The following is an 18,976-nucleotide window of genomic DNA, read 5'->3' as shown; positions in this document are numbered from 1 at the left end:
TATACATCTCCAGAAACTCGCCGTTATTCTTATAGATACTGCCAAGCAGTAAAACAAGCCAATAGAAGGTTATTTATTATATGTCCTGTCCAGAAGCTCATTATTCTGACTTCATACCATTAAAGAAGCTGGTTTATTGAGAAGCCTGACTGTCAAAAAGGTTGTGGCAGATAACTATAGGAACTTAAAGTCACTAGAATACATACTGGGGGGGAATTCAGTAAAGCCACTGCACTACTTTTATGGCATTAATTGCTCTTGTTAATGTGTTGCTCCTAATTAAAAATAAATCTGCAACAGTTGTGACAGTGACTCATGCACCAAATTCAGGTAGTTCTGATTTGCTCCACTTTTTCATTGTGGTACAACACCAGCGCCAAATTCAAAATAAAATACCAACAGTTTGTATCTAAAGAAAGTGGAGCTAATTAAGACCAACTCTCTTTTAGCGTAGAGAGACAAATTTTGTAAAAGTGTTTTGCATGTGTTCTAAAAGTGGCATATGCCAAATTCAAGCACAAGATCTAGACATGTATATTAATTTGGTGCATGCTACACTACTTTTAGAAAGCATACGAGACACTTTCACAAAATCTGTCTACACCACTCTTCATAAATTCCAGGGACTGCCTCTTATTCTCAGAAAGCAGTTTTACTCAAACCTTAGGAAAGCTTTCCAGAGACTAATAAAAGATGCAAGATATATAAGCATACCCATTACCTATCCCACTGCAAAAACTATTTTCTATTACTCAATTTTTTTCACAGCAAGGAAGATGGAGGCACGGGCATTGTACGAGTTCACAGCATCTGGAGAAGATGAGCTGAGTTTTAAAAAGGAAGACCTACTAAAGGTACATGAGAAATATATAAAAAACGGGATTTTTTTTTTTGTATACATGCTATACAATTCCCTTGTTTAATGTTTATTAAGGGACAACACAATGAAAATTCCACGGACTACTGCAAGCTAAAAACCTAAAAATATAATTGGCAAAAATAAACCTTTGTGCTGCTATGTCCTAACCCAGTGTTTCTCAATGTTTTTCCAGTCAAGGCACCCTTTAAAATTATGAACAGTCTTGAGGCACCCCATTCTAAAATGTGAAATAGTTTTATATAATGCAGCAACATCCAAACATGTAGAACACCCAACATTAGAAGTGATTTATTTTTCCAAAGCAATTACATTTTTGCACACTAATACTGAGTAGTATTCCAATGATTCTCTTCTCCCTCAGTTTTTCTCCATCACTGAGCTAATGTGACCCCAGCGCTGAGGGAGAGGGGCAGGGAAAAGTCAAACTAGGATGCTGTGTAGGCAGCTGAAATCCTCCTTATCAACTAATGTCATTGGTTGTCAGGACGCTGGCGACTAGGTTTTAATGGTGCACAATGAAAACCTGTGGCTTTGTGTAACTAAATGGCAGGCTTGTTCCACCCGCTGGCTTGTATAAGTTTTTTTTTGGGCAATTTTTAGAAATTTTGTCAGGGCACCCTGATTGAGAAAACCTGTCCTAACCTGCACCCAACAAATATTTCCTAACCTTCACACCGCAACCATATTAGTTTGAAGCTAAAAACATAACAGTTGTTCAAGAATCTCCACAATATGTGATGTAAACAGGCGTGCTAAATTGTTTTCATTACTTGCTTGATTTTTATATCATGGGCATCTGTTCCCTTCAATGAATATCCGAAAAAGAGATTGTCATCGCCACTGGAGGTTGAGTAATCCTTACTGGGACCATCAAAAATCATGAAAAAGAAATCCAACCTCCTAAACATTGCTGTGAAGTTCAGATACGTACTGCCCTTCCCTGCCCCAATGTCTAGGAAAAAGAGTAATTTCTTTAGGGTGGACTGGAGCTGAACAAGGGTATAGTAAAGCAATGTCCTTGTTTCTATAAACAGCAGACAAAATCTTAGCAAAAAGAGGGGTTCTAAGGCGTAAAGACCTTATTTATGTAGAGATGAAGAATAAGAAATGATTGTTTACAAGATAGGGTTCAAGGCTCTGAAACCCTCCTGGCTGAGGCAATAGTCACAAGAAAACCAACCTTGTAGGACAGGTTTAAAGCAGGGAAAGTGAATCAATGAATCGTTTGCTAACAACTGGTGGATTTGGACCCCAAGGGCCACTACCTGTCCCTTTAAAGCAGAGTTCCACTCAAAAATGGAAGCTCCACTTGTTTGCCTCCTCTCCCCCTCCACTGCAATATTTGGCACCTTTCGGAGGGATGGGGGAGTGGGTACCTGGTTTTGACAGGTACCTGCTCCCACTTCCAGCTCCGTTCGCTGCGGCTTGGTGGGTTAATGTTCTGGTTTAGTGTGGAATTCTTAGAATCTTCAGGTGTGAGCTCACAAGTAGAATTAGAGGTACTTGTGTTTAACTGAAGAGGGGGATCAGCAGCACCTAGGCCAGACTTCAACTCCAAAGTTACAGGTTCGTGGACTCCTTCACATTTGAAATCATAATTTTCAGGCCTTTCATCTGGCCTTCATCACTAGGGGCAGCCTTAATCTTGATGCTTCTTCTGATAGGTGGACTAGCTGTTTCGATTTTTCCCCAACTGAGGGAGAGGTGTCAGTCTCCTGAAGCTGTGGCCACAACCAATCAGGCACCATCTCTTTTTTTTCATCGCTGTCATCCTCTTCTGTTTGAATGTTCTTTTGACATTGTCAGTGTGATCTAACCCCAAGGTTGTGTGGTTTGATTTGCTCGGCGTCAGGAGGCTGAGGTATTCGAATGGCATCTGAAATGGGTAGCAAGTGATTTTGGTGCCACATTTTCAGCTGGCCTGTTTTCCCTTCAGGGCAGATTTGATAAACTGGTGACCCAGGGATTTGTTTGCAGATGATATATGATAGCAAGAGATAAGCTAGTTTGTGTTTTCCAGGTACTTCCAAGTTTCTCAGCAGCACATGATCCCCCAGCTGAAGGTCTTGTACTTTCACATTTATGTCAAAGTTCCTTTTATTTCTTTACTCTTGTGTCGTTGCAGTCTCTCTTGCTTTCTCATGGGCTTGCTTCAAATTTTCCATCGTTTTTCAACATACCCCTTGTATGAAGTAAGGGATATGTGATCCATGGAGGCTCCAAAAGCTAAGTCGACCAGCAGTCGAGCTTCTCTTCCAGACATTAATCTGTAGGGGGAATACCATGTGCAATCGTTAGTTGTGCTGTCTTAGGCATGAACTACAGCTGCAATATGATTTCCCTAATGCTGTTTCTTCTGAGGGCAAAGTTCCCAGCATATTCAACAGGGTTCAGTTGAACCATTCAGGTTGAGGATCTCCCTATGCAATATATGGGGAAGATCGAGATTCACATAGCTTGTGAACAAGTTTGCTCTCAAATTCCCTGCCCTGGTCAGAATGTATTTATTGCAGCAGATCATATTGCATGAAAAACTTTTCCACCAGGGCTTTTGCTACAGTTACTGCTTGTTAATCCTTGGCTGGGAAGGTTTGAGCATTTTGAGCATATTGAGTAAAGTCTTTGGTTACCACCAGAATATTGCTTCTTTCTCCGGCATTGGGTTCCAGGTACAATGCCCATCAATTCCGTAGGCCCTTGACTTTGTAGGTGACCCATAAGGGTAGCTTTGGTTGGTAGAGTTTTTTTTTACCTTTTGAATACACTGTAAGCATGAGTGACAGTAGCTCTCTACCTCTGCTCTCATACGAGGCCAGTAGAAGTGGTCCCTAACCAATCTAAAGGTCCTATCTGGTCCCAAGTGCCTGTCTCCATCATGAGGAGCTGTTAGTACAGCTTGTCTGTGTTTCTCTGGAAGGAACAACTGACACCTTTCTTTTGAAGGAACCCTCTGAGAGATGATCTGTCTCGTATCCTTCATGATGGAATCATTTTAGTAGCAGTCTGGGATCTTGTTTGGTCAGAGCTTTCAAAGGTAAACTGTAGAGTGGGTATTCACTCTGATCCACCTTAAAGTCTCTCTTTAACTGTGGGAGCCCCTTCCTTCTCACTTGAGACAGGTCGCATTTGCACTTGGGCACTCCCAATGGGGTGACTCCAATGGCCTCAGCTGCAACAACTCCTCTGTGCCGATGAACAATGCCTTGGCACAAAGCTTGGACTTCCTCAGACATCACATGGGTCCAACTTTCTGAACCTGTGTCCAGATTATGTGGTCTTCAAGATATTCCATACTCCCGGAAGATCTTTCAAACAATCTGTCACGGATTCACCCCACACGCAGATGCCCACAGTGACTAGCTAACCGAGGCGTGCACCTCCGGCCGTGACTTGGGGTAAAGAGGGAATGAGTAGGACTTAGTCTGAATATATATAAGACCGTTCCTGATACACTTTCACAGCCCGCACTACCTCTGGCCACCGCTAGAGGGAGACTCCACTCCAATCCAGCTGGCTGACCACACACAGGCAGATACGAATCTTATATACAATCTGGTGCACTAATAGGGTTGGGGAGCAGTCTAGCAATTGGCACACCCTTCTAGGATTCCTCCAGCTGTCCTACAGGCTAGAACCCCGGTGTTAATCACTCTTCCACTGTCCACACACCCCCACACCAGACACACAACAAACGGTAGCTTTCCACCACCCAACAGTTTGTCCGCAGACTGGTCTGCTGGGCCACCACACACACACACACACACACACACAGATCTCTGTCTGGCAGATCTGCTACCTTGCAATCTGCCAACCCGCAGTGCAATTGCATACAGATAGGCAATGAACTTGACCGAGCATATAAAGACACTGCAATACAATACAATCTCTCCAGAGATATGAGCCGAGCTTAAGTACCCAGAAGTCACTTATTAATTTTATGATTTAATATCCCGAAAGTGGGCGGAGCATAAAATATGTACAAAGAAAAAAGTTACAGAAAATACAAAGACTCACAATTGGCTATTCACTATAAAATAAAAGGGAATAAAAACAGAAATAAAACTTTACGAAGATTTATCCTGTGACTGGAGCAAGTGTGAGAGTCTGCGATTCGCCAGTCAGATAGAACAGGCTCTGTACGAATCACACTGTCCATATCTCGGGGTCCTCAATTTATTTAAATATGGACGTAGGCTGGACATTAGCCCTTGACCAATCATCCCTGGGGAGTGTTCCTGTACCAGCCCACAGGACGTTCTGGGCACTGAAGTGCACAAAGTCGATTGGACCTAGAACTGTTTGAATCACCAAGTCAGGGATAGAATTTCCGACACCAGCGCATCAGTCCAATCACGACAGTACCAATCGCTGTTCAGCTGTCGCAATCAGGCACCATATAACCGTTTTCTGCATTTCTCTGGGATTCTACAGAGGCTACAAATACAGTTTTACATGCAGATGTAGCCTACAGTGTGTCCAATCATAAGGACCTATTTTCATTTCTCTGCAACTAATCTTTTAGCTTTCATGAGAGATGAAATATTTTCCTTTTGATCTGGGTATACAAGTTGTTATAGCTCCCAGACACATCGGAGCCCTCTTCTGGTCTCCTGCTGCTTACCGAAGCCGAAATGGCTGGAGCTCCTCTTTTAGACTTCAAGAAGGTGACTACATAGGTGACAATGTTTTATTGGCATCTAGGTTTCACCTCCAGTCTAGAAGCTGCTCTGTCTTTTCAGTTGCTAATTGGTGAACATATGTCTCTGACTGAACACTTAACTTCTCTTTAATAACATGGAACTAAGCTAGATATACAATGACATATATTTCTACTGATCACCTCACATCTCAACTACTCGAATCTTACATTTATGTTACACCCATGAGGGCAGCTTTGGTTGGTAGAGTTTTTTTTTTACCTTTTGAATGCACTGTAAGCATGAGTGACAGTAGCCCGTCTTGTCTGTGTTTCTCTGGAAGGAACAACTGACACCTTTCTTTTGAATCTTTTGAAGGACCCCTCTGATAGAGGATTCCGTCTCGTACCTTCATGATGGAACCATTTAGTAGCAGTCTGGGATCTTGTTTGGGCAGAGCTTTCAAAGGTAAACTGTACAGTGGGTATTCACTCTGATCCACCTTCAAGTCTCTCTTTAACCACTTGCCTACCAGGCACTTATACCCCCTTCCTTACCAGGACAATTTTCAGCTTTCAGCGCTGCCGCACTTCGATTGACAATTGCGCGGTCATGCAACATTGTACCCATATGAATTTTTGATCATTTTTTTCTCACAAATAGAGCTTTCTTTTGGTGGTATTTAATTGCCACTGGGCACTTTACTTTTTGCGCTATAAATAAAAAAAGTGCAAAAAATTTGAAAAAAAAATTTTTTTTCTTTGTTTCTATTATAAAAATTTTTCAAACAGGTATTTTTTCTCCTTCACTGATGTGCGTTGATGAGGCAGCACTGATGGGCACTGATAGGCGGCACTGATGGGCACTGATAGGCGGCACTGATGGGCACTGATAGGCAGCACTAAAGGGCACTGATAGGCAGTACTAATGAGGTGGCACGGATAGGCGGCACTAATTTGCAGCACTGATAGGCGGCACTGATAGGTGACACTGATGATGGGTACTGATAGACGGCACTGACTGGCATCACTGCTGGGCACTGACTGGCGGCACTGACTGGCACAACCCCTGGGCACTGACTGGTGGCACTGACTGGCAGCACTGCTGGGCTGCACTGGTGGGTGGCACTGGTGGGCAGCACTGGTGGGTGGGCACAGGTGGGTGGCACTGGTGGGCACAGGTGGGTGGCACTTCTGGGCACAGGTAGGTGGCACTTCTGGGCACAGGTGTGTGACACTGCAGAGTGGCACAGGTAGGTGCACTGCTGGGCACAGGTGGGTGCACTGCTGGGCACAGGTGGGTGATCTGCTGGGCACAGGTGGGCGGAGCTAGTGGGCGCACTGCTGGGCACAGGTGGGCGGAACTTGCGGGTGGCACTGCTGGGCACCGATCATCAGGGCACCGATCATCAGTGTCCTGATGATCGGTGCCAATCCCCGCTGTGACAACTGCCGGTTCTCGGCAGTACTTTCCTCACGATCTGACAGCATGAGGAAAGTGCAGCTGAGAACCGGCACTTGCATTTCCCTGTGATCAGCGCGTCATTGGACACCGCTGATCACGTGGTAAAAGGCCGCTGGGATCGGCCTTTTACCACATCACATGATCAGCTGTGTCCGTAGGACACAGCGATCACGGAGATCGCCGGGTGCGCGCCCCCTGGGGCGCGCAGGAGAGCGCGTTCTGGGGGGACGTCATATGACGTCCACCCAGAACTGGCCGGCCGCAGTGAAGCCATCATTCGGCTATCTGCGGTTGGCAACTAGTTAACTGGAGGCCCTCCCTTCTCACTTGAGACAGGTCGCATTAGCACTTGGGCACTCCCAATGGGGTGACTCCAATGGCTTTAGCTCCAACAGATCCTCTGTGCCGATGAACAATGCCTTGGCACAAAGCCTGGACTTCCTCAGACGTCACATGGGTCCAACTTTCTGAACCTGTGTCCAGATTATGTGTTCTTCAAGATATTCCATACTCCCGGAAGATATTTCAAACTGAATTGAAATTCCAAGGCGGACAGCTGACGATGTCCAGTGTTGTTCAGTTTGGCTGTTGTCAGAAGATCAGTTAGGGGTTTATTGTCTCTCTTGACTTCAAAGTAAGCCCTATACAGATAATCCTTAAATTTGCCGATGACTGCCCACTTCAAAGCATAGAACTCCAACTTATGCACCGGGCAGTTTTTCTCACATTAAGTAAGACTTTGGCTTATGTAAGCTATGAAATGTACCTCCCATCTTGCTCTTGGTATGGGACCCCACCCAGCCCCTCTCGACTGGCATTCACATAGAGCTCATATGGTTTGGTAGGATCTTCGTAATCCAGCACTGGGGCTTCCGTGAGGCTTTTCTTGAGGTGATGGAAAGCTCTCTCACATTGGGAAGCCCTCTACTGAATGGATTCTTGTGATTTTTGAGCTCCTCACCTCACTTGACCAACTTTGCAATTTTTGCCTTCGCCTTTCCCTTCATCACTCTGTAGAAACTCATTAAGTGGGAAGGCAATGTTTGTGAAATTCACCATGTTTCTCCAATAATAGGAGCAGAACCTTAGGAAAGACATCAGTTCACTGACTGTTCTTGGTCTGGACCATGTGGTAACCGCCTCCAACTTCTTTGGGTCAGTGGCAATCCTTTTTGCTGAAGCGACATGCTCTAGATAGGTGAAAGAAGTTTCATAGAGCTGACATTTCTCCAGTGACCATTTCAGTCCTTCATGTAGCCTTTGAAGAAACTTCTAAAGTCCTTTCTTCATGTTCTTCTAAAGTTTTCCCAAAAAACGATGTCATCCAAGTACACCAAGACCTCGATTAGACTCATGTGTCCCACTGTGTGCTCCATCAGCTGTTGGACTGTGGCAGGAGCCCTTCATAGCCCATAAGGCATCCAATTGAACTCCAAGAACCCTAATGGGCAGATGACCATCCTTTCTTGATCCTCCAGGTGCATGGGGATCTGACAGTACCCACTTTTCAGATCTAGGACACTGAACCATTTTGCCCCTGACAGACATTGAAGGGCATCTTCATTTGAGGAGTGGTGTACTGGAATGGTTCTTCTGTTCACAGTTCTGTAGGTCAATACACAGCCACTGGGTCTCTCTTTTTTTTTTCTTCACAACTATAGGAGAAGTGTAAGGGCTCCTGGATTCTCAAATGACTCCTGACTTTTTCAGCTCAGCAAGTTGCTGTCTGAGGTCTTTAAGGTCATTCAAAAGAATTTGCCTTGCTCTCTCCCAAAACAGCCTGTCTTCCTGCAGTTGAATCTTATGCTGGGCACTTTTAGCACATCCCATTCCAAAGTCATCCTTGGAAAACATATTTTCCCATATTAACAACTGACCCTTGGCTCTTTTCTCCACTTAGAAGATAGTGGTGTGTGCAAGAAAGAGGACTCCCCTTCCAAGTTTTCTTTTGACTATCCCTTTACCAAATCAGTAGGTGTTATCAAAATAGCAAGTCACTTGTCCAATCAACTTTCAGGGCTATAACCTGATAGGGGAGTCATGACATTCCGGAGACTAACTAGCACCTTCCCTCTATTTTGGGACAAGGCTTTTGTGGGCACTATTTCTCATGAATCCGTCTCAAAGATGACAAAGGGTCCCAGCTGATCCGAAGTCAACGTGACTGTGTCTTTCAGACAGACTATTTCACCATGCTGCAGCACTCTTTCCCTGGCTCCTAACCTCTATAAATTTAAAGGTTTGATGCAATTTAGGGTGTATTCCCTTGAGTGTTAAGTCTTCATTCTCAGCTAGTGGAATAAGCAACCTTCTCACTAGGTCGGTGTTGGTTCCAATTAATAGGAAGTTTTGTCTTGTCCCTGGAGGTCTGGAACATACAATTGCTAATGTATCAAATGTCTCCCCATGGTCGAAGGATCAAAAGTTATTTTAACTGGAATGTAGCCATCATAGGGGAATTTGTTTAGAGCCAACACCCCCAGATCTCCAACTCTTGTATAAAAAGACATGTTTCAGATACTTGTCATAAATGTCTCTATATAGCAAGGTCACTTGGGCTCTGGTGTCTAGCATTGCCTTCGTGTACACTCCCTCCATCTGAACTGATACTATAGGAGAGGGGTCTACAAGGTGCTCAGGTAAAGCAACTGCATTACATGGCTGGCTTGACCCTTTGCTCTCCTTGCTCGTTGTTGGAATGATCTGACAGTGACTTTAGATTGAGATGGTGCATTTCTCCTGGATCTGGTGGCTTTCAATTGAGCTTCCTTGAGGATTCCGATAAGCTTCTAGAAAACTTCTTCCAACACTTTTTTTTTTTTCTTTTTCTTGGATTTCAAATTCTTCTATCCTTTTGAAGTGCTGACTTTTTTTGGGGCCATCAGTTAGCTCATTCACTGAGGCCCCCCTGAAGTTTCCACCCTTTCTTAGTGAGAAGAAGCTTCTGTATTGCCCTTAGCACTTCAACCGTTAGTTCTGGCTCAGTTTTTTTCCTGGGGCACTGAGCCCAAAAATATCAAGCTACGTCAGCAAGTCGGCTGGGGCTGTTCATCTGCTTCTGTCTCCCACGTCACTATCCTCATCGGTGAAATACTTATCTACCTGTACTACCAAAGTTCACACTTTTTCTTTCTTGGAAGCAGATTTTGGCAGTTCTCTCCGTTCTTGATTCTTCTCCCCTAATAAAGCTTCCTCCTCTCTCACTAATTCTGAGAAAGTGGGGGGATTCTTGTTATCCCTTGAGTAATAGTTTCAGCACAAATGGGTGATTAGGTCATGCACCTTGTAGAATCCACTCCAAGCGGACATTGTCAGCAATCCCGGGATCAAACCCTTTCTTTAGGATAATCTGATGTAGAATTTTATCCACTCGAGTAATGTATTCAGAAAGTCTCTCACCCCTATGCTGCTGAATGTGCTCAAACTTATAGAAAAGGTCTGGAAGTTTCTTCACTTGGCCAAACACGACATATAAAGCATCAATATATTCCATTGCTACACAGGCCTGTTTTCGCATCCTCAGACTGTGAATCACTTCAGCTTCAGGCGCTCTAAGATTTTCACTTAGTCTCTGTATCTTGACTACTTCTGGGACATTCCATTCTTCCAGCCTGATTTGCTTGATCCATCCATGTTTCAAACTCTTCCTCTCCCGCTGGGGTCGGAATCCGCCCCTAGAAAAAATGAAGCTTCGGATATCCTTAACTGACAAAAGCAGAACTATTCCTTACTAAGTTCTCAGCTAGCTTGCTTATGTCTGCTTAGAACAAGGCAGGGGGAAACCAAACACATGAACTGCTGATGTTTGAGTCCAACTTATGTTCTACTCGAACACAAAGCTCAAAACTACTCAGAATGTTCTCCAATGATGAGACTTGTTCTGACAAGACTTTCACTGGGAAGACCAATGTGCTGCTGTTTCTCCTCCCCTAGCTCTTATGCCGCTGAGAACAGAGGGTATGTAATCATTTATAAAAAAGGTATTTATAATTTATTTTATATCTATACACAAATGTTTTGCCTTTAATTTCTTTTTTAAACTGAATAGGTTATTGTACATGGTGAGGGTTGCCAATCACTTTAAGGAAGAAAATTAAAACTTTACACCCATTCATTATTTTTTTTTCACCGAAGAACTATTTAATTTTACAGTTCATGCTGTTAATACACATTCTTCGTATGCCAGACCATTTCAGTGGTAGCCTAGCGCTGTTTCAAATGTAAAGCATTTCTTGGAATGACTTAAAGAATGGAAATTGCCAACAAAAATTGCAATTGTGTGGGTCCCCACACACAACCCACCATATGCCCATATACAGTGCCTTGAAAAAGTATTCTTACCCCTTGAAATTTTCTCATTTTGTCATGTTACAACCAAAAATGTAAATGTATTTTATTAGGATTTTATGTGATAGACCAACACAAAGTGGCACATACAGTGGGGCAAAAAAGTATTTAGTCAGCCACCAATTGTCAAGTTCTCTCACTTAAAAAGATGAGAGAGGCCTGTAATTGGCATCATAGGTAGACCTCAACTATGAGAGACAAAATGAGAAAAAAAATCCAGACAATCACAGTGGCTGATTTGGAAAGAATTTATTTGCAAATTATGGTGGAAAACAAGTATTTGGTCACCTACAAACAAGCAAGATTTCTGGCTCTCACAGACCTGTACCTTCTTCTTTAAGAGGCTCCTCTGTCCTGCACTCATTACCTGTATCAATGGCACCTGTTTGAACTTGTTATCAGTATAAAAGACACCTGTCCACAACCTCAAACAGTCACACTCCAAACTCCACTATGGTGAAGACCAAAGAGCTGTCGAAGGACACCAGAAACAAAATTGTAGACCTGCACCAGCCTGGGAAGACTGAATCTGCAATAGGAAAGCAGCTTGGTGTGAACAAATCAACTGTGGGAGCAATAATTAGAAAATGGAAGACATACAAGACCGCTGATAATCTCCCTCGATCTGGGGCTCCACGCAAGATCTCAACCCGTAGGGTCAAAATGATCACAAGAACGGTGAGCAAAAATCCCAGGACCACACGGGGGGACCTAGTGAATGACCTGCAGAGAGCTGGGACCAACGTAACAAAGGCTACCATCAGTAACACACTACGCCGCCAGGGACTCAGATCCTGCAGTGCCAGACGTGTCCCCCTGCTTAAGCCAGTACATGTCCGGGCCTGTCTGAAGTTTGCTAGAGAGTGTTTGGATGATCCAGAAGAGGATTGGGAGAATGTCATATGGTCAGATGAAACCAAAATAGAACTGTTTGGTAGAAACACAACTCGTCGTGTTTGGAGGAGAGAGAATGCTGAGTTGCATCCAAAGAACACCATACCTACTGTGAAGCATGGGGGTGGCAACATCATGCTTTGGGGCTATTTCTCCACAAAGGGACCAGGGCGACTGATCCATGTACAGGACAGAATGAATGGGGCCATGTATCGTGAGATTTTGAGTGCAAACCTCCTTCCATCAGCAAGGGCATTGAAGATGAAACGTGGCTGGGTCTTCCAACATGACAATGATCCCAAACATACCACCTGGGCAATGGAGTGGCTTCGTAAGAAGCATTTCAAGGTCCTGGAGTGGCCTAGCCAGTCTCCAGATCTCAACCCCATAGAAAACCTTGGGAGGGAGTTGAAAGTCCGTGTTGCCCAGCGACAGCCCCAAAACATCACTGCTCTAGAGGAGATCTGCATGGAGGAATGGGCCAACCTTGTGAAGACTTACAGGAAACGTTTTACCTCTGTCATTGCCAACAAAGGATATATAACAAAGTATTGAGATGAACTTTTGATATTGACCAAATACTTATTTTCCACCATAATTTGCAAATAAATTCTTTCCAAATCAGCCACTGTGATTGTCTGGATTTTTTTTTCTTATTTTGTCTCTCATAGTTGAGGTCTACCTATGATGCCAATTACAGGCCTCTCTCATATTTTTAAGTGGGAGAACTTGCACAATTGGTGGCTGACTAAATACTTTTTTGCCCCACTGTAATTGTGAAGTGGAATGAAAATTGATAAATGGGTTTCAACCTTTTTGACAAATATCTAAAAAGTGTGGCATGCATTTGTATTCAGCCCCTTGTGTCAATACTTTGTAGAACCATATTTTGATGGAATTACTGCTGCAAGTCTTTTTTGGGGATGTCTCTACCAGCTTTGCACTTCTAGAGAGGAACTATTTTGCAAAGAAGGATGGGCAAAAATGTCAAAGTTCTGTCAGATTGGATGGAGAGCCTTCTGTGAACAGCAATTTTCAAGTCTTGCCACAGGTTCTCAATTTGATTTAGGTCTGGACTTTGACTGGGCCATTCTAACACATTCATATGCTTTGATCCTAAACCAGTGGCCTCCAAACTGCGGCCCGGGAGCCAGATGCGGCCCTATTCCTGTTTTTATCTGGTCCTAGGGGCACTATTTCATTCACTGATACAAACCATGGAATAATATTCTCCCCACTGACACCAATGATGGGGCACAATTCCTCCCACTGACACCAACAATGGGGTGCTCTTCCTTCCTCTGACACCAAAGATGGGGTATTGCCTATTCCAACTGACATCTGGACCTTTTCTACTCCCAATAGCCAAAGTCCAGCCCCCCTAAAGTCCGAAGGACAGTAAACTGGCCCTTTCTTTAGAAAGTTGGATACCCCTGATCTAAACCATTCCATTGTAGCTCTGGCTGTATGTTTAGGGTTGTTGTCCTGCTGGAAGGTGAACCTCCGTCCCAGTCTCAAGTCTTTTGCAGACTGCAGGTTTTCTTGTAAGATTGTTCTGTATTTGGCTCCAACATCTTGTCTGACCAGCTTACCTGTCTCTACTGAAGAAAATCATCCCCACAACATGATGCTGCCACCACCATGTTTCACAGTGGGGATGGTGTGTTCAGGGTGATGTGCAGTTAGTTTTCCGCCACACATAGCATTTTGCTTTTAGCCCAAAACGTTCAATTTTGGTCTCATCTGACCAGAGCACCTTCTTCCAAATGATTGCTGTGTCCCCCACATGGCTTCTCGCAAACTGCAAATGGGACTTCTTATGACTTTCTTTCAACAATGGCTTTCTTCTTGCCACTCTTCCATAAAGGCCAGATTTGTGGAGTGCATGACTAATAATTGTCCTGTGCACAGATTCTTCCACCTGAGCTGTGAATCTCTGCAGCTCCTCAAGAGTTACCATGGGCCTCTTGGCTGTTACTCTGATTAATGCTCTCCTTGCCCGGCCTGTCAGTTTAGGTGGACTGGCCATGTCTTGGTAGGTTTGCAGTTGTGCCATACTCTTTCCATTTTCAAATGATGGATTGAACAGTGCTCTGAGAGATGTTTAAAGCTTGGGATATTTTTTTATAGTCTAACCCTGCTTTAAAATTCTCCACAACTTTATCCCTGACTTGTCTGGTGTGTTCCTTGGCCTTCATGATTCTGTTTGTTCACCAATGCAGACTTTCTCAACCGGGGTGCCGCCAGAGGTATTTAGGGGTTCTGTGGGGAGAATGGCTGTCACTTGAGCCTGAGCTCCCAATCCCCAGCCACACTGTACGTCGGCACTGGGAGCCGTCAGACCACTGAGCAAAGTGAAAGCAAAGGGGAGTGTCTTCTGTGCTCTCTCCTTTCCCCTAGAGTGCAGTACCTGGATGTGTGATGGGAGCTAAGGTACTGTAACTTTAAAAAATCTGTATACGTGTGTGTGTCTGTGTCTGTGTAACTGTGTGTGTAACTGAGTTTGTATGTGTGTATATGTATTTTATTTTTACTCTAAACCCCCTATTCCTGTCCTATCGGAACTGCTTTTTTAGGACTTGTTCGTAAAAGCAGCAAGGACTGCTCCTCTGAAAAGCAACCCAGGCTCAGATCGCTTTTCAGAGGCATTTGACAGGTGGTAAAAAGGCAATGTTTCCTCCTCACCACCTGGTTTAACCCCAGCATCAATCACCACACCACAACTGTGTGCAATGTGCACACAGTTGCGGGGTGGTTGTAGGTCAACTCCATTCACCTGGAGGTATACTTCCAGCTGCGGCAACATGTGTATACCCCCAGCTACTGTTTCTACAGCTAAAGGGGGAGCAGTTGGGGGAGGTAAAAGCAGCTCAATTGCATGGTTTTACCACCCTCCAATCTCACAGGTGAACAGATCCTTGGTTCACATCTGTGTGGCTGTGTATAGGGCAGCTCATTCATTTCAATGGGCTGCCTTACCCGCAGAAAGTGCAGGGAAAGCCGTCCCTGACCTTAGTTTTAAAATTGCACCACACCAAAAACACCCCACGTCTGCCAATGTATGGGGGTACCCCTAAAGAGCAGAACATTTGTCTGCGTGCCAGGAATGAGCGCGATTTTGCGTGCGTTCTGGGACACACAGTAACGTAAACCAAGCCTTGGACAGGCGCGCCTCATGACTGAATACTTTTAAAGGGCGCCCTGACTGGAAAAAGGTTGAGAAACACTGCACTAATGTTCTCTAACAAACTTCTGAGTACTTCACAGAACAGCTGTATTTATACTGAGATTAAATTACACACAAAATACCATTTATCATTTTTCTTCCACTTCACAATCATTGTGCCACTTTGTGTTGGTCTATCACATAAAATCCCAATCAAATACATTTACGTTTTTGGTTGTAAAATGACAAAATGTGGATAATTTCAAGGGGAATGAATAATTTGTCAAGGCACTGTACTTTATTAACTTGTCATCTCCAGGACAAAATATAAAATGTTTGTGACCTCCTCGACGTGACCCTGCAATCAATCTAAGTTACACAGTAACTGTGTAAGATGGCATGCTTATGTCCTTTCATCTGTAGCACCCTCTTAGTGCAGCTAGGGGGAGGTAGACCCTAATGATGGTCAGGAGCTGGTTAGCAGCTCAGGTGTTATAGCCAGATGGATAAAGTGGTGGTCAGGGCTGAGAGACTCTGCAGGCCAGCCCATCTGGAATTTCCCCCTGCTCTTAAGCTTTCGGGGGAGGGCCTTGCAGGCAGTGGGTGAATCTGAGGAGAGGCTGGCTGCAGTCTTGAGGGACCTCAGCCAACAGAAGGCTTGGCAAGGGGCTTGCATTACCTTAAAAGTGTAAGAGCATGTTCAGTAGGGAGTGTGAGGAGTCGGGTGGAAGGAGTAGCAGGAAGATGTGAAGCTGGTGGAGGAAGGCTGCCAGGAGGCCTAGTGGGATGGGGGTTTGCCTTCTAGCCTGGAAGACCCCCTGAGAGAGGACCACCTGTATGTCAGGGAAGGAGCACCCAAGCTGATAGGACTGGTAGCAGCAGCACGCAGTACAGGAGAGGATCTGAGTGAGTACACCTGCACCCCCTGGGTGGATAGAGGAAGGAGCACTCTGGAGGGAAACCAGATCAGTCCACTGCAAATGACTATGCACCTTATTTAAAGGAACAGGAGTCAGATCCCCTGCTCATGAAAAATGTCTCCAGATTTCTGGGTGAAGAGGAGTTCATCTAGGGTCCCAGCGTGGTACAACTAGGAGCTGCTGGCTAGCACTCCGACAGACTCCAATAGAGAAAAGAAGCTTGTAAATAGTTCAGGAAGTTGTCCTCAGATATTGGTTCTCTTGGGTATCCTATACCCCCCTTACCTTTTATCCAAGTTCTAATCCCCTCAATAAACTAAAACAAATGCTCAAGGACTGATTTCTGTTTCTGGATGAGAGCTTGTGTGGAAAGTGATAAATGACTGGCTGTGCAGGACTATAGGGGGACTCCAATCACCAGCAATCCCTAAGGGGGTAGTGCTACACATCTGTCAATCCAGCTGCCTTAGTGTCATTCGGGGAAGTGCTAGTTGGGTCCAAAAACCTCTCTGCATTAATAAGTACAATTTACACATAGGAGCTGTGGGTTTCAATGACCAGATGATGAATTTCAGTGATCATTAAATATTTCTGAAATAAAACTTTATCTGTCTAAAAAACAATTATATAATTTTTTCTTTGAACAGTGTTACATGGTCAAGTAATTGTCAGTTAAAGTGGAGCTCCACCCAAAAGGGGAAGTTCCACTTTAAGGACTGCTCCCCCGATCCCCATTAAGCATTGGCACTTTTGGGGAGCGGGGAGGGGGCAGATACCCGAATTTGACAGGTACCTGTAAAACCGTATACCCAGAGATGGACGCGGTTCAACCATTTTGGCTTCAACCTCCATCTTGGCAAAGGGGTTAACCATCCTGACAAACATATTTCTCCCTCATTCTTCCCCCCCTCTCTGAGAGGCCCCGTGACATTTGGCCAGTATGTGTGTGATTTAGGAATGTCACGGGAGCTATAAAGCCCCCCAAGGGAGCTGGGGCCTAGCTGTCCGAAGAACCTGTAAAATGTAACGCCTCGTATAAGATAAGGCAAGCTTTCTCAGGAGTTAAGAGATTCCAACCTAATTAACCTAACTCAGCGTATGTGACAGAATCAGATAACCACTTTTCAAAATCCATTTTTCCCCTATGTCTCATATCTTGGAATATGAGAGAATTGCATAAAAACCAGACATATCGTCAAATTGGCCACGAGAAGGCGAACAGTTTGGTAGGTCACTCGCATGGTCTCGAATACATAGGAAAGCCAATAAATAGATCTCGTGAACCGTTAAGTGTATAATTTCATAATTCATATCTAATCAATCCTCAGACGTGTCTGCCTAATAATCTACCCACGGGTGGAATGTCACTTAGGAATGTGCATAGGAAAAGTTATGGGCCAAAATATGAGTTATGGGAGATTTAGGCTCTAGATATCCGCCCATACCTACACGCCCTTAACGGGGTATTGGTCCTTGACCTCAGAGACACCCCCTGCTGGGGACTACAAAATAGGCTGTCAGGACTAAGAGTGTAAGTTGAAGACTTCTCCCATTTTAACATACCACCTGGGGAGACCCGTCCCGTTTTGCTCTGAAACTTGGATCTGCTAACCCAGGACTTTGGCAAGTACCTTAACCCTTTCACCTCTCTTTGATATCTCTTTGCTGTGCTGTTAGTCTCTGTATATTTATATATATATATATATATATATATATATATCTTAGTTACATCTTTTCTGTAAATATCTTTATTGCACCCGTTTTTGATCTTTTAGTAATAAATCTTTCCTTCTGAAAGTGTTGAACTGTTTCTATAGCGCTTTATTACAATTTACGAATTCCTGCCTCTAAAGAGAACGCTACTGTGTTTAACTTTCTGCATAATTGGCCTGTGGTGACTGTATTATGCAGATGATTATCTCAACCATTATAGTGTTTTAGCTGATATTGCCGAGTTTCCTCTTTCTCTGTACAAAAAGGAGGTGGTGGCAGTGTGAAGGGTTAATTGCATAATTAACCTGACCTAGTAACAATCGCTCAGGGTGCTGGTACATCGATTGTGGTCCAATTAGCTGGAAAATCGTTGTGCAGGGTTCAGCTGGGTGTGGCATTGTTACGCACGTGACATTGCGGTTTTAGATCGGCTAGTCCTTCGGTCACGATTTTGGTGAGAAGGTCAGGGGTCTGATGCCGCGATTGTGACAGTACCCGCTTCCGGTCTGATCGGAAGCGGAAGGTGTCCTCCCTCCCTGTAGTCTTTTGGGACATGTGACAGGTCCCAGAAGACTACAGGACCATTCACAAAGCACAGCGCTACTCACGCATGCACAGTGGGTACCCAGCTGCGCAGCCTCAAGCTATCACAGCCAAGTGCCCACACTGAAGATGCCGGCCTCCTGGAATACAAGACGGCCAGTGAAATGAGCTGCAGGGGACACACCACGGGACCGAGGGACAGCACAGATAAGTGGCTGTTTTTTAACCATTTCAATACCGTGCAATTTTACACCTTCCTGCCCAGGCCATTTTTCACGTTTCAGTGCTCTCGCACTTTGAATGACAATTGCGTGGTCATACAACATTGTACCCAAACTAAAATTTTATCATTTTCTTCACACAACTAGAGCTTTCTTTTGGTGGTATTTAATCACCGCTGGAGTTTTTATTT

General features: G+C 44.4%; 1 protein-coding gene across 3 annotated transcripts in view; it reads left to right on the top strand.

Annotated features, from left to right (window-relative positions):
• The window catches only part of LOC149441553 (GRB2-related adapter protein 2-like), a 611,356-nt gene that overhangs the window by 173,443 nt on the left and 418,937 nt on the right, over positions 1 to 18,976 (top strand). For all 3 annotated transcript variants that reach the window (XM_089657207.1, XM_089657205.1, XM_089657206.1), the window contains one exon: positions 769 to 854. In XM_089657207.1, coding sequence (XP_089513333.1) covers positions 777 to 854 — 78 coding nt within the window. In that variant the 5' untranslated portion in view covers positions 769 to 776. The remainder of the gene's footprint in view (positions 1 to 768; positions 855 to 18,976) is intronic.

Source organism: Staurois parvus, unplaced genomic scaffold, assembly GCF_062004578.1.
Source record: "Staurois parvus isolate SC_StPar_1 unplaced genomic scaffold, SC_StPar_1.0 ptg000977l, whole genome shotgun sequence".
NCBI lineage: Eukaryota > Metazoa > Chordata > Amphibia > Anura > Ranidae > Staurois > Staurois parvus.
The sequence above is the reverse complement of the archived record's forward strand: the minus strand, read 5'-3'. Positions and strand labels throughout refer to the sequence as shown.